A 26,461-nucleotide genomic window follows, 5' to 3' on the forward strand; every position below is an offset into this window, starting at 1 on the left:
ACAGAAACAGAACTTCTTAAAGTTGCTAATGATTTTTTTATAGCTTCAGATCATGGACTGGTCTCTATGCTGGTTCTGCTGGACCTCAGTGCTGCTTTTGATACAGTTGATCACAGCATCCTGTTACATAGACTGGAACATGTGATTGGGATTAAAGGGACAGCACTAGACTGGTTTAGATCATACTTATCTGATAGATACCAGTTTGCTCATGTCCATGGTGTTCCCTCTTCATACAGTAGGGTTAGCCATGGAGTTCCTCAAGGTTCTGTACTTGGACCAATCCTTTTCACCTTGTACACGCTTCCCTTAGGGAACATTATTCGGCAGCATGGGGTAAATTTTCATTGTTATGCTGATGACACTCAGCTTTATTTATCCATGAAACCAGAGGAGACAGAGAAGTTAGTGAAGCTTCAGACCTGTCTTAAAGACATAAAGTCCTGGATGTCTTCAAATTTCCTTCTCCTTAACTCAGGAAAAACTGAGGTCATGGTGTTTGGTCCTGAACCTCTCAGGGATAGATTAGATCACATGATCACTCTAGATGGTATCTCATTAACATCTAGTCTCTCTGTGAGGAATCTAGGAGTAACTTTTTACCAGAATCTCTCCTTCAACTTACACATTAAAACAGCCTCTAGATAAGCCCTGATAAGTATGATAATTTGTCTGTCTAGGACAGTAACTGGAACTACAGAATTAGTGACAATAAGCTTTTTCTAAGAGGAATTTAAGTCTAATCTTAAAAGTACAGATGGAGTCAGCCTCCTGTATCTGGACAGGGAGCTGGTTCCACTGCGGGGGGCCTGGTGGCTAAATGCTCAGCCCCGCCAATTTACCCCTAGAGACTCTGGGGATCGCAAGTAAACAAGCATTCCGAGAGCGGAAGTTTAATGGCCAGTATACACTGCTATTTGGGCAGTCTCAGATGAAAAATGACCATTGCTTGAGAAACATGGTTAAATCTTTGTTTGTGGCACTAAATTGGTAGTCCTATGTCAGACGGTGCTGATAGACACAAAGAAATAGGTACCTCCAACTCTCTTTGAAAAATTGATACTCTAACTTGGCCTCTTTTCCTGAGCCATGACTGAGTCCACATTTTCTTCCAACTTTTCTTCTTCACATGAATAGCACGTGCCATATTCCTGAAATTAAAGAGTATTTAGAGAACCAAAAAAATACAAAGGTGGAACCAAATAGTTTTCTGTGACAAACGTTTGAAAACAAATTCAATGACATATAAGAAAATACATGAATCTTGACACTATATTAATATCTGCATTTCAAATAGGGTACAAAAGACATTAAATACCTGGAAAATTTGACTTATTTTCAGTCTTGCTTGCCTTATATATAGATTAAGTGATGTTGGATGTTTTGTATGGTGGTTTAAAGCATTGCACATGGATCTGGCTAAGTTTGTATTTTCAGTAGAAGGTTTTATCATATATGCTTATTCTTCTATCCTGGCATGTTTCATGATTGGGAAAATGACATTTCCCATTTGTTAACAGTGTACATTACAAAAATAGTTAAATGACACTAAAATATACAGATATCATAAAGGTGAAACATCCTTTAAATGTTTTGAATGTTTTTCACCCCTGATGATTAAATAATTAATTTTAGTCTTGCTGTGGAAAAGAGTAGAGTAATATGAGGTTTTGAGTTGCGGACCATTTCAGATATTCAGTAAAATACTTTGAAACTCAATTGAAAGTTACAACCTAAGAAGGTAAACAAACATCAAATTCATATTGTAGATCAGATCAACTAAAAAATGTTGGTCGAAACACATTGCTTGACCAAATTTAATCTACAATAAATCTGTCCTATTTCATTTCACATAAGCAAGGCTGGAAATGTTATTTTTAATACTTTACAGGCTTCTCACTTCTTTATTTTAGTGGCACAACAGCATTTTAATGATGTTATAGTTATCCATATAGTATACTGGATCCAATATACTGTTATACACATGGCACTTATAATATGTTGTGTACAAGTCTGTTTTCATCCATAACTCTTCATAATGCTGCCATACTTGATCACTAGACTTCCAATGATGTGGGGCTATATTTAGGCCATCAGCATTGTGTTGTACTTGCTGTGTATAGTGTTTAGCAGCCCAACTCAGAGTACAGTACAGTATGATAGTACAGTACAGTACGTTTGCACAGACATGCACACAACTTAAGCAGTCATGTGGCACACTCAGTTGCAATGTGATGTCTTCTCCACCTCTCCTCTCCTCTCTTCCATCTTTCTCTTGTTGAGGTTATGGCCATTGAGAGATCTAAGTGACCGCACTTATTACTATTATGGGATGTCATTTGAGGTTTGACTGTGCAAGCATCTCCATAGCAACTGTGGTTGCTGTGAAAATGGGGGGGTGGGGGGGATGGAGGAATGAGAAGAGACTGTAGAGGAGGGAGGGGTGAGTTGACTATTATGGTCTGTACGTTGCAAGGTAACTATGCAGAGGGGGAGGGGTGACCGAAGTGTGTGGATGGGGGATATTATGGGATGCCTGCCCCCTGCTCCTTTTGTGTGTATGTGTACGCGCGGGTGTGTGCGAGAGAAAGAAGAGACGGCGTCGGGCGCACACGCTGCCACAAAACACGGAAATATATTTAAATTGTATGTATAACGATATTTTTAACAAAAAAGAGCTCCTACAAATTACTTGACAAAGTGAGGCCGGAGTTAGTGTGAGTATTATAGAGAGGCTGATTTTCTTGTTTGTAATTTGACTCGAGTCCGGAATGAGCTCGGATGTCGGCCTTAAACAACACCGTATTATTAGTGGCTCCTGATGTTGCTGAGCCTGGGGGTTGCTCGAATGTGAACCTGGCCGCTGGTCAAGATCGGCTAGCGCACATGCTAATAGAAAGGAAAGTAACGATAGAGGGGAGCTGGCAACAGAAAGTATGGTCGAGTGAGGGGGTGCAGGTGCTAATCTCTTAGGTCTGCCAAAAGACAAGTATATAAAGTTTGACTTGAGAACTATGCAGAAAATCTACAAGCAGCGTTTTCTAGTGGCGTTTTGTTTTGAACGTTCTTTGCTGCTAAATATTCTCTTCCGTTGTCTTTTTTGTTTCCATTTCTCTTTGTGGGGCTCTTGCTAACTGCCTTTCACCAACTCCACATCCACGACTTGGACCGACACAGGACTGGATCAGAATTCTGTTCTTTTGTACAAGTAACTAAGTTGACTTAAGTGTTGGCTAACTAAAGTGAAAGTTTTCAGCTGCCCGTTATGTCTGGAAGCGAGGATGACAGGGGAGATTATGGATCCCAAGGCGACCGATTAATGCACGGTAAGACACAGATCATATGCTAGCCCAGATTGCTAATGTTCACGTCGGTTTATAGGCCAACACTGGCATACGTTTAGAACATTCATATCAATCATGTGCTGTTAGCGGTCGCTACTCAATGTTGCTAACTACCGGGTAGGTTATGCTAGCTACAACTATATGACCATTGGGCCAACTATTTCGCGAAATTTATGCTGCTTAACGTTTATTTTTTTAAATCGTATTTTAAATGATGATGCTTTACCACAATCGTAACATTGAGTTGGCTGAAGTATTGGCTTGAAGTGACACCGACTGTGTAACGTTAGCCAGCTACCGGTATTTTTTACGTGTCAATGACAAGATGGAGGGAGCCAGTTAGCTCGGCAGCTGGTGGATGACGTTCTGAGGCGTTCCCTCCATGGCCGGTCTGTACGAGTTGACTGTTCGGAGTCAGTTTTGTTAAATTCTCTCAACAAATCTTCCAAATTCTGTACAACAGTAATGTAACCCAACTGGTTCGAGGCAAATCGTATGTGTCGAAGACGTTATGCTGTGGCTTATGTTTACATTCGATGAGCACCCGTTGCGTCCTCGTTCTCATTGTTAGCCTTACAAAATAAAGGGAATAAAATGGAAATTGAGTTTGCGATTACATTTATGACAAACTGGCAGGTGTCATCGAGTCATACAAACCAAAAACTGGAACCTATATATGATTTACATTGTTGTCTTTCATTAAAGATCCCTGCCGGTAGGTATTTAATAAATGTTAAAGACAAACAAACATTTAAATATTGTAAGAAATCTGAGTTTAATGATCATTTAAATCAGTTTTGGAATTTTGTTGCATCCAATTTTAGCATGCTATCATGAACACCGCTCATTGCTTAATTTGCTGTGTGCATGTTATTCTGCTGCTCTTGTGTAAATTGTATTTTGTGTATGTAGTATGGTAACCCTGACTTTTTTTTTTTTAAACTTTAGATGAGGAAGAAGAGATCTCAGAGAATGAGTCTCGGAAGGTGAAGAAGAAAAAGAAATCCAAAAAAAACAGAGAGGGCAAGGGCAGCAAGAGGCGGTCACGCAGAGAGGTAACATTAGAAAGGGCACTTGTGAAAGTTTGCACAGTAATGAACTGTGCCCCCTTTCCCCCTTCTAATTGCATCAGTAAAAAATATCCATGAATCTATGGAGTTACGCTGTTGTATTAAACTATTAGCGAGTGCGTTTGTGTACACTAGACTATAACGTCTTCATTTCCTGAAGGTTTTTTACTCCTTATTTGCAGGAGCTCACCATCAGTTCCCCAGAGCTCATGGATGTGAGCGGTGTGGAAGAGGCAGATGATGGTGGCCCAGTGCAATGCTCTGACAGTGAGGGCAGTGACTACACACCAGGGCGCAAGAAGAAAAAGAGACTTTGCAGCAGCAAAGATAAGAAGAAGGGCAGTGCTGATCGCATTACTTACAAGAAAAAAGAGCCAGGGCCTGAGGAAGATGATGATGATGATGATGATGATGATGACGAAGATTGCATGGTAATTGTCTTTACAAAGGCAAAAGAGTAGTTTCTTAATGATGGTAAAGACTAGTAACTGAAAGCCCTTTCAACCAATGAGAGGATCATAATATATTGCTGTACATCAAAAATCACAAGATGCAACGCTAAAAGGGCAAGCTTTTTTTTTTTTTTAGCAATGTAGTCTGATATTCTTTCAGCTTCAATAATATTGCAATTTTTACAATAAATGAAGATTTCTTTTTAAGCCATTATCAAGACAGGTCATAATTCCTCCTAATGTCGCATGATGCAAAGCCAATAAGAAGTAAACACTACTGTCCACAGGTGACGGGAAGTAGGTCATTAAATATTAAGCTTTGTTATCAAATCAAAACAACTCAAGTATTTCAGAGATCAGGGCTCACAATGGGCAAAAAATGCTGGGATGTGCAACAGTTGTAATGAAATTTACACATTAATACACAAGTGTGTGTTTTAGTTGTGGTCCTCTTTCCTTTATAGTATATAATTTAGGATGAAATTCAGCAGAGCATCACATTTACTTTCCAAGTTTTTCTAAATATATAGTTTATTTTTTGAACTTGAGGTTATAGCTTTTTGATGGCCCTTAGGAAACACAAGAGACAAGGTTGAATGTAATCTGTGTTTATTGGTTTTCCTTGTGGTATTATTCAAGCTTATTGTTATTTCCTAAAGGAGCCAAAGACGTCATCCCAGCTGCTTGAAGATTGGGGCATGGAGGACATTGACCATGTGTTCACAGAGGAGGACTATCGCTCACTGACCAATTACAAAGCCTTCAGCCAGTTTGTTAGGTAGACTCATACCAACCCGATCAAAAAAATATTGGTTTGTCTTGGACTCTGGTTGACTCATCTTTTTGAAAAAAGAAAAAAAAAAAGCCCAAATCAAGTCAAAATCATTTATGCAAATTTGTATATTTACATATATATTTTCTTACATTCCCTCAACCTTCAGGCCTCTCATCGCAGCCAAGAACCCCAAGATTGCGGTATCCAAGATGATGATGGTTCTGGGTGCAAAGTGGCGTGAGTTCAGCACCAAAAACCCTCTCAGGGGAGTTTCTGCAGGGGTGGCCACCGTCAGTGTACCAACTGCTGTAAAAACGATGTCAGTTGCACCTGCTGCAACAGCACCAGTGCTCTTGGAAGAGCCCCAGCTGCTACCTCAGCTGCCATTACGCAAGGCCAAAACAAAGGAAGGCAAAGGTAAGTAGGTATTGGAAACTCTAAAGATTTGCATAGCTATTACAATGGACAATTGAAATCTGCATTAATATGCAGATTTCAATTGTCCAGTTGCACTATTTACCGCCATCAAGGAGGTTATTTGATTGCCTTTTACCAAAATAACGGTTATAAATTAATTTTCATAGAATTTTTGGGAACCTTGACCTTTGATCCTTCAAGATCAAGGGACTTTGATCATAAAGAAACCTACTGTATTGTGTAACTGAGACCAGTCTCACTGGGTGAGGTAAAGGGAAGGAGGAAATGAAACGAAAGAGAAACCAGACCGGGGAAGGTGATTAGACCATGATCTTGGGGATACCCATCTGAGTTTCATATCATTTTAAGTGAAAAGTGTTTTCTAGTGATATTACACATGTTTACAGATCAATCTTGTTTTTATCTTTGGAACAGAAGTAACTTTGTTTTACTTAATGTGTAATCTGAGAAAAAAAGTTAGGACACCTTACTTCATAACAGCAAGTGTTGCCTACTTTGGCTAATATAACTTCACAAGGATGCTTCTAGGAGTCATCTAGACTCAGACATGGGTCATGCCTCAATCTGAAGTCTTTCAGTTGTATGGCGGTCGAGGGTTTATTTGCATTTAGAGTCACCCCACAGTGTCTCAATGTGGTTAAGATTTGGGCATTGACTCAATATTGCAGGACTCTCCACTTCTTAGTTTTCAGCCAGTAATTGTTGGATTTTCTACGTATACATTGTGTTGTAGGATCCAGTATTGCTTCAGCTTCAAATTTGTTTTCACAAATTATGTCTGAAATTCTGTGGCAGATGTTTCCTTGTACAGCTCCAATGAAGATTTGTCTTTCTGATTGTAGATGCATGCACTTTCACATAAAATGTTGGTAAAGCCCAGTGACAGTTTAGGGGAATATGACTTTCTTTTACATCTTACATTATGCAGCTTTCGTAGGATGTCATATGATTTGATGATGAAAGCTTTTCATAGTTCTGTTCTTAAGTGACTACCTTTTTATATTTGTGTTTGCAGGTCCCAATGCCCGAAAGAAGTCGAAGCCTGCATCCAAACCACAAGAGAAAAAGAGCAATGTCAAAACCAAAAAAGTGGCTCCTCTAAAAATCAAACTTGGAGGATTCAACAGCAAACGAAAACGCTCATCGGTATGAAGATGTTAGCTGTAATTCTGAGACACCCAAATGTTGTTTTATTTTTTAAATGTTTAAATGTTTCTTTGTCACATAGAGCGAGGAGGATGAGCCCGAAGTAGACAGTGATTTTGAGGATGGAAGCATCAATGGCGTTTCAGTGTCAGAAGGATCCAGCAGCCGCAGTAGTCGTAGCAAAAAGAAATCCAAAAGCAAACACAAGAAAAAAAATGGTGAGTCAAGCAGAGCCTAAAATTATTCTAATTTAAAAATGTACAAATTGCGTTTTAAAACTCAATTTTCACAGAACTGTTTTTCCTAGCTTTCCTGAGAGTTACTTGTGAAAAATATATTTGATTTGTGACTGTATCATTTCAGAATTAAATTTTTTTTTGTATGGACACAAAATCGTTAAAAATGAGTGAGGACAACATCCTAGAACTTACACTGAATTAATTCTGCAATTAATATCAAGCACAGTTGTATCTTTAGACTTAAAAGTGAACCTACAGATGAAACATATGATGGAACAATGGGCATTTACCTCAGTGGTTGTTTATTAACAGTGTTTTCATGTTGACAGAGGCAGAGGATGGCGATGGCTATGAAACTGACCACCAGGACTACTGTGAAGTCTGCCAGCAGGGTGGTGAGATCATCTTGTGTGACACCTGCCCCAGAGCATACCATATGGTCTGTCTTGACCCTGACATGGAAAAGGCCCCCGAGGGCACCTGGAGCTGCCCACACTGTGTAAGGACAATATACCTAATCTGTTACAACTTATATACTCTTCTAATGACAGGCAACTTAGCTATCAAATTACACATACACATTTGTTGAAAGAAAAATAACTGAAAAAAGGGGAAAAAAACTGGAACAAAATTTTCTTACACCATGTGCAATTTAAGGAAAAGCATACACTCTGTCAATTTTCTCTATTTTAAATGTTTGCAAGGACTGGCTATACTTAATATATATATTGTGTATAATTAGACTTCTAGGTTTGTTTACATTTACTGTACATTAAAAAAAAACAAAAAACCTTGCCCTCAGCATATTAGATGAGTCAGTTGGTTGATGTTGATGTGAACAATCTTCTGTTCCCCCTTGAGGCATCTGCAACAGCACTGAAATGCTCTACTTTGCTTCTGTAAGTCATACAAAAAATTGGTAATGACCCATAAAATATATTTTGGGTACATTCAGCTCATCGCTTATTAAGCTACATCAAGACAACAAGCGGTTAAGAAAAGGGATTTTTTTTTTTAATTAAAGAAATGTTCAGAACTCAATTTTTTCCAAAAAAGTGTTCTAGTCAGCCACATGAGATTGTTTTTTCCTTTGGGGTTTCAGGAGAAGGAGGGTATCCAGTGGGAGGCCCGAGAAGAGGGATCTGAAGGTGAGGATGACAACGGTGATGTGGGAGAGATGGAGGATGACCACCACATGGAGTTCTGCAGAGTATGCAAGGATGGTGGAGAATTATTGTGCTGTGACTCTTGCCCTTCATCATACCACATCCACTGCCTGAACCCACCACTCCCAGAAATTCCTAATGGAGAGTGGATTTGCCCCCGTTGCACGGTAAAACTTGTTTTAGTATTTCAAGTTAGGTGTTTTTATATTTGTTCAGCAATTATATTTTTAAATAGAATTGTGATTATAAACAAGTTTGGTTTTTTTGCACTTTAACCTCCCCAAAGAACTCCTAATTATAGGGTAATGACAAGGCCCGATGTGGGATCAATAAAGTTTATCTTATCTTAAGCCAATCACACCTGTCTTGATTAAATCACCACCTGCTGTTTGCATTTTGAGGTGTTTTAAACAGTTAAGAACAAAAATATAAAAATGGCTTCTCTTTGGATGCAGTGTCCTTCATTGAAGGGCAAGGTCCAGAGAATCCTAACTTGGCGCTGGGGCGAGCCTCCTACTCCAACACCAGTTCCCCGTCCTCCAGATCTCCCAGTTAATGCACCAGATCCTGTCCCACTTGCAGGAAGACCAGAGAGAGAATTCTTTGCCAAATGGTGCAATATGTCATATTGGCACTGCTCTTGGGTCACTGAGCTACAGGTGGGTAAAAAAATGAGAAGTCAATAACCTATTTGATATTTGGTCATAATTTAATAATACAGCACTAAAGCCGATATTAGCCGTTAAATTGTTGTGCCAGTTTAGGTGAGTGTTAATGTTGACTAGCAATATTTTTTAGTTATTGCATCAAACTTTATCTCATGACATTTGATGAAAAGCACAGATTTTATCTCATCTTAACTGTCATATTCTCTTTTGTATTTTCCTAGCTCGAGTTGCACTGCCAAGTGATGTTTCGAAACTATCAGAGGAAAAACGACATGGATGAGCCACCTCCCATTGAGTTTGGTGAGGGAGAGGAGGACAAGAGTGTGAAGAGGAAGAACAAGGACCCCATGTATGCACAGCTGGAGGAAAACTACCTGCGTTTTGGGATAAAGATGGAGTGGCTTATGATTCACCGGATCCTGAACCATAGGTCTATACACACACACTAGACAGAGAGAGCGAGAGAGAGAGAGAAAGAGGGGTATTATTTACCTTAATTTTCGGACTATTGGAACACCTGAATATAGGCCGCATTTTAAAATAAAATAAATTATGCACATATACCGGTATAGGCTGCACTTGAAAATAAGCCACAGGATTTCATGTTGTAGGTTGTACAACAATTTACAATTGTTTAGCATTCATGATCTACACACGTTCTTATGATCTGAGTTTCCTGAGCAGTTTCACATGTTCCTGAATCTGGAGTAGGTTTTTTGTGAAGTAGGCTTTTATGTGTAAATCTTATATGTAAAATTTACTACTGTTTCATGAATGAGACCCATCAAATTGGATGCTTTCAAAAATCTAATTTTCTTTTAAATTCTGGACTGACCTTTCAAGTGTTTCTTTGTATTTGTGTCCAAGCATTGACAGGAAGAACAATGTCCATTACCTGATCAAGTGGCGTGATCTGCCATATGATCAGGCCACCTGGGAAGCTGAAGACATGGATGTGCCAGAGTTTGATGTCTTTAAGGCACAATACTGGAACCACAGGTGATTATATGGCAGATATGCCACTCCCACACACGCCCACTCACCTGAATGCACATACACCCCTGCACACACAATGGTGTTTTTAAGTGTTGTGTGTTGACGCCAGAGAGCTGATGATGGGAGAAGAAGGAAAGCCTGGGAGGAAGATCAGGCTAAGGGGCAGAGGGAAGCGTCCAGAGAGGCCTCCTGAGAACCCTGTTATTGATGTAAGTCCACAGTAGGCTTATTTCCTGTCAAGATTCAGCTTTGGAAAAAGGTCTTTATTTCAGAAAAAGTATGTGTTGATTCTATTTTTCAACTTGTTCTCCTTCCATTGGCTGAAACATCAATGTGGTTGTAGCAAAATAAAGAAGGTAGAAAAGTATTATTGTTTTTTTTATGAATATGCAAGTTAAACTGACTTTTTAAAAATCCTTATGAAACAATATTCTGCATGACATCACATTTCACTCTCTCTCACACACACACACACTTCATATATCATTTTAGAAATCATGTTTTACAATCAAAATTTTCTCTAGGCACTTCACAAAGCAACAAAAATAAATTTTTGCACACAGACAAAATAGTGATCGGTTAAATGCAGAGGTCATATTTGCTATCTTTACATATTACTACTAAATGAACACAAGCGAGGCCCAGGACACAAATGACTTCAAATAGTGACTTTGTGAATGTCCTCTTAACTCTTATCTTTCAGCCCACTATAAAGTTTGAGCGTCAGCCAGAGTACCTCGACAGCACAGGGGGCACACTCCATCCCTACCAGCTCGAGGGTCTGAACTGGCTGCGGTTCTCCTGGGCTCAGGGCACTGACACCATCCTTGCTGATGAGATGGGTTTAGGAAAAACTGTCCAAACTGCAGTTTTCCTCTACTCTCTCTATAAAGAGGTAACAGCTGTGTGTTTTGATTTTGGCTCTGTAGTTGTAATTTTAGTTTCCAACCATTTGTATTGACAATGACTTTGAGATTACTCCCAACTATGATATTGAATTCCAATTTCCTTGAATACATTGTAATTACTTCAGCAATCTTAGTAGCATGGAACCTTTTATCGTAACACAAAAATAGTTTATGAAGATGCTCTTAAAAAAAATATATGGAGGCATACTTTGAGATTAAATCGCACCATACTTTTTCTTCAGGTTCTAAATGGTCTTTACAATCTGGGTTTTGCTCTGAATGTTTGCTCTGAATGCAAAGAAAAGGCATCAATTCATTCCATTATTTTTGTCTCTTTTTAAAATGTATTCATTTTATGATCCCAAAGGCACATTCAAATACTTCAAATCATACATGAGTAACAGTAACATTAAAAATTGCCTATTTTCCTGCTATTGTGAAACCTTAAGAAAGAATAGTACTGAGAGTTTAGAACTTGTCATTTTGTTTGGTATTTGCCATAAACCTAGAAAACATTTGGATTGGTAAATTAACAGGACTATGTAATGACTTGTGCTCTTTCTCAGGGCCACTCCAAGGGTCCTTTCCTGGTTAGTGCACCTCTCTCCACAATCATTAACTGGGAGAGAGAGTTTGAAATGTGGGCCCCCGATATGTATGTTGTGACATATGTTGGAGACAAAGACAGCCGAGCAGTCATTCGAGAGAATGAGTTCTCCTTTGAAGACAATGCTATTCGTGGGGGAAAGAAAGCCTCCAGGATGAAAGTAAGTGTGATATTTCAAGAAACCACTTTAACAGGCATTGCACAGAAACTTACTTGTGGATTTCCCCCAACAGAAAGACACATCTATCAAATTTCATGTCCTGTTGACCTCATATGAATTGATTACCATTGACATGGCAGTCCTTGGTTCTATAGACTGGGCCTGCCTAGTGGTGGACGAGGCCCATCGACTGAAAAACAACCAGTCCAAAGTAATAAAACATTTATCAGATGGAAAGCTACATTTTGGCTGAACATATTTAATTAGTTTTTTTTTAATATATTTTGTAGTTTTTCCGGGTCTTGAACAACTATCCTCTGCAGCACAAACTGCTGCTTACGGGAACACCTCTTCAGAATAACCTGGAGGAACTTTTCCACCTACTTAACTTCCTTACACCAGAGAGGTTCAGGTATGCTATACACACTGTCAAGAAGCAGTTCCAATATATCTTCGTATATAGCCATTTGATCTAATGCCTGAAGATTTCTGTCCAATAATCATCAAAATTAGTTTTATAGTTTTATCATTTTGTCTGATGGGTGGGTGTTTCTAGATATAGATACAGACGGACAGACAGATATATATAAAAAAAATCTCTTCCTCGCCCGCCTGGGCGGTGCCTCCTTCCTTTCAGGATCTATCTGTCCGTCTGTCTGACCGTCCCTCCCTCCGTCCGTCCGTCCGTCCCTCCCTCCCTCCCTCCGTCCGTCCCTCCATCCCTCCCGAATAATTGTGAACCTATATGCACTAAAAAGAGTGACGTTCATGCCTTGGTACTTCCTTTGAAGTAAATACAAAACAACACAGAAAGCTCACCCTTCCACATAATGTTCTTGTAACTGTATATCAAAATCAAACCAAATCTGTTCTAGACTGTCCTCTCTAAGATGGCAAAAGCACATAGTGCACCTTTAAGAATGCATTGAGCATATTTCAATGTTTTAATTAAGCATAGTTTATCAAACTCATAAACTTAGGGCATAAGTGCAGTGATTCACAATACGTTGCCTGGTTTTGTCATTCTCTACAGGTACAGAAAAATGTAATTTAAATTTTGTTTAGTAATTTGAATTTAGATTGTGAGTTGTGTTGAATTCAAAATGTAAATATCTATTTACATATTGAAAAGTGAGAACAACTTGCTGCTAAAGTATTAATATGTAATAACGTGCATATTTTGTTGGTTTTGATGTTCTTTTTTTAACTCTCTGATAATTCCTATACAAATCATCAGATTTTATCATTAATCCTCCTATTGTATGTTGACCAAACCTCCTGCAGCAAACTGGAGATCTTCTTGGAAGAGTTTGCTGACATTGCCAAGGAAGACCAGATCAAGAAACTGCATGACATGCTTGGCCCTCACATGCTCAGAAGACTAAAGGCTGATGTCTTCAAACACATGCCCTCCAAGACTGAACTTATTGTCAGAGTAGAGCTTAGCTCCATGCAGAAGTAAGTGGCTGAATGGAAAAGACTTGTCCAGGAATATAGAACAGGGTGCTAAAGTATCCTATCCATTTGCAGGAAGTACTACAAATTCATCCTGACAAAGAATTTTGAGGCTTTGAATACCAAAGGAGGAGGAAATCAGGTCTCTCTGTTAAATGTTGTCATGGACCTTAAGAAGTGCTGTAATCACCCCTACCTCTTTCCTGCCGCTGCCATTGTAATTATTTCTATTTTTAACACCTGTTTTCTATTATTAATACCAGTCTGTATACACTCATGTGTCAGAGATTTAATTTCATTCTGGAAAAACTTGATAATTCCAAACAGGAAGCTCCAAAGATGCCCAATGGAATGTATGATGGCAGCGCACTTACAAAGTCATCTGGGAAATTACTTCTACTACAGAAAATGATGAGGAAGCTCAAAGAGGGAGGACACAGAGTGCTCATCTTTTCTCAGGTTGGACACTGATGTGACTGCTCGTATCTTCTTATTCTCACTTGTAAACCAAAACTCTATTCATCCACTCTTTTTTGAACTTCAATGTATGTAAATATCTTTTTTAATTTCCAGGGTTCTAAATTCCCTGTAGCATGGCTTTGAAATAACACTTTAAAAAAATTATCTCCACATTTTTTGCAGTGTTTCAGTGGGATTACCATAACTTACTCTTTTTCAGATATTTTCTGATCAGTTAATTATGTACATTAACTGCAACTTTGCTTACTGCAGATGACAAAGATGCTAGATTTGCTTGAAGACTTCTTGGAGAATGAAGGTTACAAGTATGAGAGGATAGATGGAGGAATCACTGGAGGGATGAGACAGGAAGCAATTGATCGTTTTAATGGTAAGATAAATTTGAAATCTCCCCTTTGTTATTTTTCATTTGTATTCTTCCACTTACAAGTAATATATTTTGTTCTGTTGGAATATGGGAGTCAAATAAAAAGCATAACCTTTATGCTCCAAATTTTTTCTCAGCACCTGGTGCTCAGCAGTTTGCATTCCTGTTATCAACAAGGGCAGGGGGTCTGGGCATTAACCTAGCCACTGCTGATACGGTCATCATCTATGACTCTGACTGGAATCCTCACAATGACATTCAGGTAGACGGTTATTGAATTTTTGTTTCCCTATATACATCTTTAAGGTTATTTATGTGTTGATAAATATGACTAACAAATTAAGAAGCATTAAGAATTTGTGGTGACCCTGACATTTTGGATTCCAATAAGTGTGTGTATGTAGTCTCTAGTAACATCATTTATGCTTTCAGGCCTTCAGCAGAGCTCATCGTATTGGTCAAAATAAGAAGGTGATGATCTATCGCTTTGTCACCAAGGCCTCGGTTGAGGAAAGGATTACTCAGGTAACTGCACAAGTCCTTCCAAACCTTAGTTACATGCAGAAGTTAATGTCTACTTGAGTATGCTGAGGGATCTCTTTTTCTAAAAGTCAGTCTTATATTGTCATTATACAAAATAACCTCTTCATTTTTATTATACATTTGTACTACAGATTTGAGTAATATGTTTATTTGGATAACTTGAAGAAATAAATAAGAAAAGACCCAATTAATTACAAGTGACTAAATGATGCAGTATTTTTCTAACTAAACAATACCTTCAGGAATTTTATTAAAATGATTGACATTGCTATTACCTGTTTTAGTTTTAGGAAGGTAAATCAGTACAATGGAACCCTTATTTTTGTTAAGTACAGTATGAAGTATTTACAATAAGAAACTGAAACTCAGAGAATTTGATCCTTCTAGTTGTATTGAATTGCTGACATAAATTGTAACCAGAAAACTTTGTTGTACAGTCATTTGATTTTTTTTTTAGTATTATGAGATTCTAGTTGTTTGATTCTGAACAGTCTAGAAATACTCTTGACGTTTTTCCAGAGTAGCATGAAATTAATGCAGAAAATGTGGTTTAACTGCAACACACTGACTTTTCTTTTACCACACTTTTTGCTGTTCAGGTTGCCAAGAAAAAGATGATGCTGACCCATCTTGTGGTGCGCCCGGGGCTTGGATCCAAGACAGGTTCAATGTCTAAGCAGGAACTTGATGACATTCTTAAGTTTGGAACAGAGGCACTCTTCAAGGATGAGGGAGAAGGTGAGAACTCAAAGGGTTTAATGCATTTTCATCAAAAAATTGTAAAAGTCACCATTTTAATAGTATGTGGGTTTTACCCAGGTGAGAACAAGGAGGAGGACAGCAGCATCATTCACTATGATGACAAGGCAATTGACCGTTTGCTAGACCGGAACCAGGATGCTACAGATGACACTGAACTGCAGAGCATGAATGAGTACCTGAGCTCTTTTAAGGTGGCACAGTACGTGGTGAAGGATGAGGATGATGAGGTGAGCTAGCTTCAGGGCAGATTTGCTGAAAACTATTTTTTTGTTATTGTTTTAATGCCTAAATTAGTCATAGAAATCAATCCCAGCTTTGATTTTGTGAGTAACCAAATGACACTTCGGTTAGGAAGAAGAAGTACAGCGTGAGATCATCAAGCAAGAAGAGAGTGTGGATCCAGACTACTGGGAGAAGCTTCTCCGTCACCACTATGAGCAGCAGCAAGAGGATCTAGCACGAAACTTAGGAAAAGGCAAGCGTATCCGCAAGCAGGTCAATTACAACGATGGGTCTCAGGAAGACAGAGGTGAGCACTGCTTTTCTGAATCCTCTTTTACTGCATTATCCTCTGCCAGGGCTCTGGAACACCAGAGCTATGATGCTATGACTACTCATAGCATCACACAACACAAATGCATCCAATGTATTATAGGGGTAATACTGAAAAATGACATTCTGGAAATATAATAATAATATGGAATAAAAGGGTAAAATACTTTAACTGCTTTTTCATGCTTTAACTCTCTTATAATGTGCATCACTCAAGATGACATTTAATACTAATACAGCCGTCACATTTATCAGTAGATTTATTGCTGAAAACTTTCTATATAAGAAAAATCCAGCAGATCATTACTTAAATATGAGCTGTATGGTCTTTCTTGCAAAGGTAATCTGACAAAAGATAAAAAAAAACAACCTTTTTTAAAAAGAAAATGAAAGGATTTGTGTATATTCAAAATGTAAAACAAGCAAAATTGAATACATATTAAGTTGGAACAATCAAATAATTTATATCACATTAGATTCTTAATCAAAACTGTTTTTTCCTTTATTCTCATAGCCGATTGGCAGGATGACCAATCAGATGGGCAGTCAGATTACTCAGTAGCATCTGAGGAGGGAGACGAGGACTTTGATGAACGAACAGAAGGTAAGAGGCATTATTTCTTTGTCTTAAAATATGTTTTAAATTGTGTATTCCATTAAATACATGGCTAAATACAAGTGTACACAACACAGGATAAAATGTTATTGCCATATTTTTCGTAATGAAAGAAACAAGTGGTCTATGTTGTTTTTTGTTGAACACAGATCTATGTTTGGTCAAATACAGAAAATTATATATAATATATATACACACACACCAATGTATGATGGGTAAAAGAGTGTCAGCTCTGTCTAAAATCTGTGCAAGTGGACAAGTATCTGGCTAAATAGAGGTGGATTAGCTGTCAGTGCCGAGATGGCTCTCGGTTTTGAAAAGCATAATGACCCCTGTCCTAGATCATTGTATTTTCTTTTTGTCAATAACCAGGGACAGAAAAGATGAGCTAAGATTTCCTTTATTCATCCTCGTAGGGAAATTGAATTGTAATAGCAGCATAGACATAAAGAAATATGACTAAAGCATACAGACACAAATAGAAGCAGGTATATTTACATAAGCATAGAGATAGCATAAAAATAAAATACAAATAAGATTAGAATGTAAGCATAGAGATAAAAACAAGATTAAATTACTAAACATATTTACATAAGCATAAAATAATATAGAAATAAGATTAGAACAAACATAAAAATAAGAATAAGATGATTACACAATTAATGTAACTATGGGTTGGAGGGCACCTGAGCTGATGCATAAATCCAGTCAAGAGAGCATAGCTCTGACAGAAAAGGATGAATTATAGAAAGATGCTTTCCAACAAGAATTGTTCTTACAGTATAGATTTTTAAGTCACATTTAAATCACATTCTGTTTTCTCTGTAGCCAACTCTCGGAGGCCCAACCGAAAGGGCCTGAGAAATGACAAGGATAAACCACTTCCACCCCTGCTGGCCAGGGTAGGAGGCAACATCGAAGTGAGTGGTGTTTTCCTTATTGCTGTGGTGTTTTGCTTATTGCTGTTGGAATTTGTACGAAGCCTGACTTTTTGACTTTTAGGTGTTGGGTTTCAACTCTCGGCAAAGGAAAGCGAACCTGAATGCAGTGATGCGTTATGGAATGCCTCCGCAGGATGCCTTTACCACCCAGTGGCTGGTACGAGATCTCCGAGGGAAATCTGAAAAAGAGTTTAAGTAAGAAATCACTGCATTTGACCTATGTTTGTGAAAGTTGGTGCACATGCGTTATATCCCAAAACCTACAAAAAAGACTTGGATCCAACAGATGTGTTGTAAAGTAACTAACGTATTTTCACGACCATAAGGCGCACTGTATTAAAAGGCGCAGTCTCAGTTATGGGTGCTATTTCTGTATTTAAAACATACACAAGGCGCTCCGTATTATTAGGCGCATGCTGAAACATACAGTAAAAAATGACAACAGAAGTAAAACAGTGAGTTTCGACACATTAATTGAATAAAATATTCTTTCTTCTGCCACAAAACCATCAAAGTTTTCATCTTCTGTATCTGAATTAAACAGCTGCACTATTTCAATGTCCAACATCCTGAATTCCTCTTCTTAATCATCTGAATCGGACTCACCGACCGGTTCCGGTTCAGCGTTGATTTTGTGAAAGCTCTTCCAATACATGAAGACGGTATCAAAGCCAATGCATCTACAATCCACCCGCATATGGTGGCATAACTTGCCCGCCGCTGCCTCATAGTCTTTGTGAAGGAGTGTTCGCCTTCTGTCATCCAGCGCTCTGTCCGTTTCTGTGGCAGCCAAGAACCACTGTGAACAACGACTTCTCGTGCCCCGTTGTGCGTATCGCCACCGTGCTGGTCCCTTTTTCTCCACTTTGTGGGTCAAAGGGATGTTAAAAGTCGTAGGGATCTCATCCATGTTGGTGATGTGGCTGGGTGCGGTTATCTTGTCGCGGCAGTAGGTGCGGAAGATGGCCACCCTCTCCTGGTAGTCCGCGGGCAGCCGCTGCGCGTATGGAGAGATGCCGCCTCATAAAGCGAAAACACTAAGATTGCTCGATTGCCATTTTCGGCCGCATATTCCATGTCCTGCAGTTTAAAGTAAGCCTCATTCATACCGGTCACGCTTGACCGGCGCCATTTTAGGGGATCCTTACGCGTAGGTGTGCCGCTAATCGATTGGCGGAGCATTTACCGTAGTGCACCCACCAAAGGCGCACAGCAGACTTTGGAACTCAGTCCACACACCATATTATAAGGCGCACTGTCGAATTTTGAGAAAATCTCAGTGTTTTAGGTGCGCCTTATAGTCGTGAAAATACGGTATGTAGCGCCCGCTATCCATTTTTTATGACGCAGCCCAAGCACCACATTTTACTGACATGACATCTATAGCAGCCAAAAACCTACGAGTCCAAGTCTCTTCAAACCCGAGACACCAAATGAATGCTTTGTGCAGCTTTAATTTCTTTATTATTTTATTAGTATTGTTATTCTTACTATTATATATTTTATTTATTATTAACTTGATATTTTATTCTGGCCTTATGATGTTGTTTACATTAATGCCTCATGTAATTTGAATCACCTGTTTTTTTGGGGGGTTTTTTGCATTGCCCTCTCCATCAGGGCCTATGTCTCTCTGTTCATGCGCCACCTCTGTGAGCCTGGAGCTGATGGGGCTGAGACCTTTGCAGATGGTGTCCCAAGAGAAGGATTGTCACGGCAACATGTCCTCACTCGTATTGGAGTGATGTCACTTATCCGTAAAAAGGTACGAGAAGTTTTATCTTTACTTGCGTAATGGGCTGTCAGAAAATGGTCAACATAATGGTTTTAATATACTATGAGTTTTAGCTAATTTATCACACAGTGACAAGTGGAATGGTGTAAGACAAGTTACCATTAAAACTGAGGTGCATAAAAGTAAGGCTGGTTAACAATAAAGCCTCAAGTTTAACCTGTAAAAGAGCAATCTGTCTTTTGCACCATTTTGGTGCAAAGTGGTTATGAACCAGTTCAGTTGTTTCAGATAATTCTCAACCAATACCAGCTGGAATGCCTTTTTAAAATTTTGTTATGTTACAGCTTTGTATATAAATATGAATACAAATCTAAATGTAATGTAAAAAGTCATCTCAACCATCTGCTTGTCTTGAAGGTCCAGGAGTTTGAGCATGTGAATGGTCAGTGGTCGATGCCTTGGATGGCTGACCTAGAAGAGGGTAAACAAGCAGTTGCTCAGACCGAGTCACCTGAAAAAACCCCATCCACTGGCACCCCTACTGACACACAACCCAACACGCCTATTCCAGGTAACATACTAACACAATCAAAAACAAGCAGCTGAACATTAACATTACAAAATTAGTAGTTTATATGAGTAAGCTAGATTGTTTGTCATCAGTAGGATCCAAGCCAACAAATTTGCAAAATGGTATAAATACTGACATCTTAATACTTAAAAAATAATTCTAAGAAGGTGCAAAGCTCTCTTTAGAAACATCAAAATATTAATAATATATATTTTAAAATGTTGATTACTTTCAAGCTATTTGTCAGGAGCCTTGGGGGATAATTACAACTAATGAACTCATTGAACTCAAATCACTTAACATTTACCTCTACAGTTGATGAAACTTTGTCAAAAAATGACGACGCTATGAAGGAGGTGATGAAAGATGGAGAGAATGAGAAGACGGAAGAGGAACAAGTAAAGTCCACCAATGAGGTGGGGAAAAAAATGTTGATGCAGCAGTATTTTTAAATTTAATTTATAATATAAATTATATTAGTATCTAGATTTTTTTTAAATGTAATATTCCTTTACCATTATACCTTTCAGGTCATTGCCATCCCTGATGATGATGCAAGCCCACTTTCAGAACAGGAGATTAAAAAGAATGGCAAGGATCCCATGGAAACAGAAGAAGCAAGCAATGGAGATGTAACTGAGAGTTTCAAAGAGGATGAGGGAGATGGTGAGAAGAAAAGTTCAGAGGAAGGAGAGGAACCCAAGATAAAAGTTCCAGAGGAAGGTACAAATGGTTCCTGTCTCACTCACACTACTTAGAGTTGAGTTTACATGGGTGCATAATATATGCCAGTCAAGGCTTTGCTCTTTAATAGAGTTACTGTACATCGGTTTTTGGTGGGTATCCTTAACTCAAATAGAGGAAGACACAACCATCGGTAAAAGCAGTGGTAGCAAAATTTGACGAAGCCGCACAAATTGGTATATATTTGAAATTGAAATCTTGCATAGTTTTCAGCTATGTTTTAATCAATATATTTCGGGGAGCATATTTTGATAGTCATTTATCTGATCTTTATACTTGGGAGCAAAACAATACACAACCCAAAATCTCTTACCATATGGTTTGATTCACTAATTGGAAATGAGGTGCTTGCAGGAGGACTGCACTCTGAGTGTTTTGCTTCTTGTGAAGGAAAATGTACTCAAAATGTATTGGTATGATTAATTGAAATTTTAAAAAATACAGCTGAGCATTTGCAGGATGTTTATTTAAGTAAAAATATCAAAGTATATTTCCCAACACTGTTAAATCTTAAAGTCCCCCCCCCCCCCCCCCCCCCCAGTTTTTTCATTTCCTATTTCCCCTTTCTTTTTAGCAAAAGAAGAAAATGGGACTACCTCAAATCCAAACCTTAGTGATGAAAAGAAAGGTAAACTACTGCACCCTTGGGCTTCTAAAGATTGAATTACCGTAAATTCAGGACTACAGAATGCACTTGATTAAAAGCCGCATATTTTAGAATGAAAATCAATTTTGTACTTATACCAGATTTTAAGCCGCAGGTATCCCACGTAGTAATATGAAAAATTAGCTCAAAAACATTCATTACCGGTAGATGTTTTTATTACCGTAAGAAACGAGTCACTGACAACAAGTGACAGACAGGTAAGAAACATCATCCACGCTTTTCACTTGTATGTTTATACAGAGACCTTAAATCCAATTTTTATCACGTCAGGATTTTTTAACTTTTCTTTTAATTTAATCTGTTTAGCAACATAAACAAATATGTTCTACCGGTAAATGTTTTTTTCTAACGGTGTCTGTAATGCAGCTACCTTGAAATATACGTTTGTATCAGCTACACACAAATTACGTTGTTTAAGCTTTTTTACTCAAACAATGAACAATCTAAAACTCCCCGATGGCCCACCCCTAAAATCTTCTATTTTCCTCGCGGTGGCGATTTCTTTTGCCTTCCGTCTGATTTGTACAGTGGAAACACCGCAGCCGCAGAAACACCGCTCTCTGTGTGTTCACCCAGTCTTCCAGAAAGTTTTCATGCTTGGGCCACCTGCGATGTTTACGTCTAAAGCTTTTGTCGTCTTTTTTGCTTTCGATCAGTTCTTTATGCTGGCGTCTCCACCTTCTCGCCATTGATTATCGTAATGTATGCTAGGATTACGTGCGGCAGCTCGATTTCCTTCTTCAACCGCCAGAGTGATCGCTTTTAACTTAAAAGTCGCATCATATGCTTTTCTTCTAGTATTTTCCATGTTGATGAGGGTTAGTAAAAATGACTGATTCACAATAGTTGTGATAGTGCACTTGACTATCATACAATTTCATTGGACCTCTGTCTGAACCTCTCACCAATTTTATTGGTCTACTGTTGCCAGGCAAAATGTTTTTGGTGCAACGAAAAAAAACATGAATAAGCCGCACCGTAGAATAAGCCGCAGTATTTAAAGTGTAGAAAAAAAGTAGCGGCTTATAGTCCGGAATTTACGGTACTCTGTTTAAAGTTGCTTAGAATCATAAAAAGTAAATAAATCCATTTAAATCAAATTAAAACATAGCACTATAAACTTTTTATTTTAAGTCCCTTATTGCGGTGTATTGCGAAGCTGGCTGGAAAAGATTTTTGTAAAGCAATCATTAGAGGGTTTTGTAAGAAGAATCGTAAAATGTAATTGGCTCTTCCTTTGTTTATTTCTTGTTGTTCTACTAGGACTTGTATAACCCATCACATTACATTTAGATTTACAGGAGGCACAGAAAACAGAGGAAACTTCAAAACTGCAGAATGGAGATGGTAGTAAGGAGGGTGCAGCCTCAGCCCTCAGTGAGGAGAAGAAGAAAGTCAAGACCAGATTCATGTTCAACATAGCTGACGGAGGTTTCACAGGTACACATATACATCAGAAACACGCTTCTCTTTTTGGAATTTATTTAACCACCATCCTTTCTATGGCAGAGCTTCACTCCCTTTGGCAGAATGAGGAGCGAGCTGCCACCGTCACAAAGAAAACCAATGAAATCTGGCACCGTCGCCATGACTACTGGCTACTAGCAGGCATAATACAGTATCCTTGGATTATTTTGAAATTCATGCACTTGAGATTGGTGTTTGTTCAGTCTCCACATGTGTCAAACTCAGTCCTCGAGGGCCACGATCCTGCTGGGTTTTCTGTCCTACCAGGCTGAAAATGCATTCAGTGGGATAGAAAACACGGCAGGATCGTGGCCCTCGAGGACTGAGTTTGACATGCCTGGAAGCAGTCCTCCTCCTCCTTGACCGTTGCGCCCTCCAGACATGGTTATGCTCGCTGGCAGGACATCCAAAATGACACAAAATTTGCCATCCTCAATGAACCGTTTAAAGGAGAGATAAACCGAGGCAACTTCCTGGAAATCAAGAACAAGTTCCTTGCCCGGAGATTCAAAGTACATTCGAATTTATAGTTTAATACACAATGCTGTATTTTTAACTATTTATAACTTACAGTTAACTGTAAAGTACTGCAACCACTTTAGGCTGTGACTAAGGTTTTTCTGGATGATTCAAAATCATGGACTTTGTCCACATTGTTGTATTATGAAGAAGCTGCTGAAATTTGCGGAAAGCTTTTTTGAGCTGATGTTGTCCCTCTCCAACTAGCTGTTGGAGCAGGCCCTTGTGATTGAGGAGCAACTGCGTCGTGCTGCTTACCTCAACATGACTGAGGACCCCTCCCACCCATCAATGGCCCTCAACACACGTTTCAGTGAGGTGGAGTGTCTGGCTGAATCCCACCAGCACCTTAGCAAAGAATCCATGTCTGGGAACAAACCAGCCAATGCCGTCCTGCACAAAGGTTAGCGTGTGTTGTCTGAAAGTCATATGGTCTAAAATTGCAAACTGAATGAAAAATGCTGAAAAACCTTCTGTTTTCTCTTTAGTTCTGAAGCAGTTGGAAGAGCTTCTCAGTGATATGAAGGCTGACGTCAATCGCCTCCCAGCAACCATTGCCCGAATACCCCCTGTGGCCGTGCGACTCCAGATGTCCGAAAGGAACATTTTGAGTCGACTAGCCAGTCGAGGACCAGAGACACAGAGACAGGTACACACATCACCCACACATTAATTATTTGGATATGGAAATTAGGAAGGAGCTACAAAATGATAAATACAAATTTAAAATGGATACGTCAGTATAAAATAAATCAAAAACCAAGAAAAAATATGAAGTTAAAATCTTTCTATTTGCTTCCAACATTAAAATGACCTGACTGCCAATTATTTGCCACTCCCTCAGATTTAACATCTTATTTTTGATGATGTTATTTTTTTTGATGAACTACAGTACAGTAAAATCTTAATTTTAGCAAGAACAATTTTATTTCAAAATGTCTTATCAGATAAAAATTCCAACCTGTCAATTTATTAAATAATTCCTTATATGATTTATTTGTCCATCTTTATTGATGCTGTATTGCTGCAGATTTATTAATGTTAATCTTATTATTCAGTCATCTGTAATTGGGAATTCAAAAGCAGACAAGAGGTGTATGTACCCTAATTTCCGGTGTATAAAGGGCACCTAAATATAAGCTGCATTGGTAATTATGGTAGTTAATAGTCAACTTTTTACATATATAAGCCGCATTTGACAAGAAGCCACAGTTGCCTACCTCAGTACCACAGACAGTGCTGAAGTTTTGAATTTTTTTCTCATCGTTGGGAGTTATTAGTACAGTTGTCCGTGCCCTGACACTTATATTGTCTCAAAAATCTGAGACACCACGATGGTCTACCAGCAAAATCTTCAATTTTCATTTCGTTCACAATTGTTTGGGCCTTTATTCAGATCTGCATGGTGGAAACCCCTCGGTCATTTGCTGTCTGTGTGTTTAGCCAGTCTTAAAGATCGTTTTCAAGTTCAGGCCATCAGCCTTTTTTACCTCGGAAAGCTTTTATCGACTTTTTGCAGTCAGACTATTCTTCACACTGCCATCTCCAAATGCTCACCATGGATTCATTGGGTCCCATTCATGAAACATTAGTAAATTTGCAAACAGTTTTACACATAAACGCCTACTCCATTAAAAACCTCCTCTGGAGTCAGGAACAGGTGAAACTGCATTGGGATTGATCACGTTTAATTTAAAAGCTGCATCAAATAAATTTCTTCTTTTATATTCCAAGATGAAAATGTGTGTTACGTGTATGAAGCACCAAATCAAGGATCTAAATAATTTACTGTACCTTTGTGTTGACTGCATTTGATTGGACCACTGTGACCTGTTCTGTAATTTTATTGATCTGATGTGTTTTAGTTTCATGAAGCTTGTTGGCTGGGAAAAAAACAAAAATAAGATGCATATAAATTGCAAGGTTCAACACCTGGGGAAAAAAAGTAGCGGCTTATACACCAGAAATTACGGTTCTAAAATAATTTATTTTGAGTGGGAAGAAATCTTTGACTGTTTTTACTTCTAATGTTGATCCTCTCATTGGGATTGTGAAAAGAAAATTAGTTAGTCTATCATTTCAGAGTTTGAACTCCTTTTGGTGGGCAAGTGTGTCATCAGAGCAGTCAAACCTAAAGCCATTGTTTCTGTTGTCCCTCAGATGTCGCAGCAGTAGACTCAATCTTCAAGTTAAACCCATCATCCTACCTAGCCTTGACATTCCTGATTGGTGGACACTGAGCTTCAAACCTGCGGCCACATTTTTGAACACAGACTATGAATTTTTTTTTCCCCTGGAGGATTGAATTCCTTCTGATTGCGCAAAGTTGAGGCTGTGGACAAGTTATTTTAATTTATTTTTTTTTTTCCTTTTTCAGTTTCTGTACTAATATTGATATGTTTTGGGGACCTAAATAAAATGTAATAGAAGCTAATTTGTTGTTTTGCAGATAATTTTATTACATTGATAATTTTACATGGGATTAAACCACCCTATTTAAACATTCAAAATACCATAACTGACACTGACATTTGTAAATGAACCTCAAGCAAGGGAACAAAGGTTTCCAGATTTCAAAACAAGCTTTAACATTAAAGCAAGTAAATAGACTTGCATTTCAAAAAATAAACTCAGTGGAGCAATTATAATTTAGCAAAAATTATTCCTGCAAATTACTTCCCATATCTGCTTATCTTATTTCTTCCACATTGGTTTTGGAATACAAATCTTAAGCACTTCCTCAGGGATTCCTTCAAAGATCGTTTTCACTGGGATAAAATTAAAGGTCATGAAAGCATCATTTGCGTGTCATTACTGACTTTTCTAAGTCTCAACATATTGTTTCTTGTCAAAGCTGTCAAATATATTTTTGACAACCTCCAGACATCCAGCAGATCAACCATGGTTGAAAATAAAATGATGCTACGGAATCAAAATGTTAGGAGTTTTTTTTTTTTTTCCAGAACCCCAAAGCAGGCCAAATGCAACGGGGACAGAGACTAGAAACAAGGTTTTTATTAAGCAATCAACAGGGCATCCTCTTGGACTGCAGGGAAAACACTGGTCCAGTCCT

General features: G+C 38.5%; 1 protein-coding gene and 1 long non-coding RNA gene across 6 annotated transcripts in view; one reads left to right on the forward strand and one right to left on the reverse strand.

Moving 5' to 3' along the window:
* The window catches only part of LOC130528057 (uncharacterized), a 16,662-nt gene extending 13,000 nt beyond the window's left edge, over positions 1–3,662 (reverse strand). Inside the window, exons 1-3 of the long non-coding RNA XR_008951192.1 lie at positions 3,571–3,662; positions 1,037–1,151; positions 202–308 (exon numbers count right to left, since the gene is read on the reverse strand). This is a non-coding gene — a long non-coding RNA (uncharacterized LOC130528057). The remainder of the gene's footprint in view (positions 1–201; positions 309–1,036; positions 1,152–3,570) is intronic.
* LOC130528043 (chromodomain-helicase-DNA-binding protein 4-like) lies at positions 2,486–25,822 on the forward strand. Of its 5 annotated transcripts, XM_057036948.1 has the most exons (41): positions 2,489–2,646; positions 3,250–3,326; positions 4,293–4,399; positions 4,597–4,845; positions 5,526–5,644; positions 5,808–6,058; positions 7,095–7,225; positions 7,308–7,443; positions 7,794–7,963; positions 8,567–8,797; positions 9,086–9,289; positions 9,520–9,728; positions 10,166–10,297; positions 10,404–10,503; positions 10,998–11,189; positions 11,769–11,969; positions 12,043–12,180; positions 12,260–12,381; positions 13,254–13,427; positions 13,500–13,641; positions 13,752–13,883; positions 14,157–14,274; positions 14,409–14,533; positions 14,704–14,796; positions 15,414–15,552; positions 15,634–15,803; positions 15,928–16,105; positions 16,643–16,732; positions 17,573–17,664; positions 17,747–17,880; positions 19,306–19,450; positions 19,838–19,991; positions 20,307–20,407; positions 20,522–20,714; positions 21,310–21,363; positions 22,696–22,842; positions 22,912–23,020; positions 23,249–23,381; positions 23,596–23,791; positions 23,877–24,037; positions 25,549–25,822. In XM_057036948.1, the coding sequence occupies exons 1-41, from the start codon at positions 2,516–2,518 to the stop codon at positions 25,561–25,563; spliced, it is 5,895 nt and encodes a 1,964-aa protein (XP_056892928.1). In that variant the 5' UTR covers positions 2,489–2,515; the 3' UTR covers positions 25,564–25,822. The 5 variants fall into 5 exon arrangements, with proteins under 5 accessions (XP_056892932.1, XP_056892928.1, XP_056892930.1 ...); XM_057036950.1 differs by having other exon boundaries at positions 3,178–3,326; positions 15,414–15,803; XM_057036947.1 differs by having other exon boundaries at positions 15,414–15,803.
* Positions 25,823–26,461: the final 639 nt, after the last annotated feature.

The sequence above is a fragment of the Takifugu flavidus genome, chromosome 6, assembly GCF_003711565.1.
Source record: "Takifugu flavidus isolate HTHZ2018 chromosome 6, ASM371156v2, whole genome shotgun sequence".
NCBI lineage: Eukaryota > Metazoa > Chordata > Actinopteri > Tetraodontiformes > Tetraodontidae > Takifugu > Takifugu flavidus.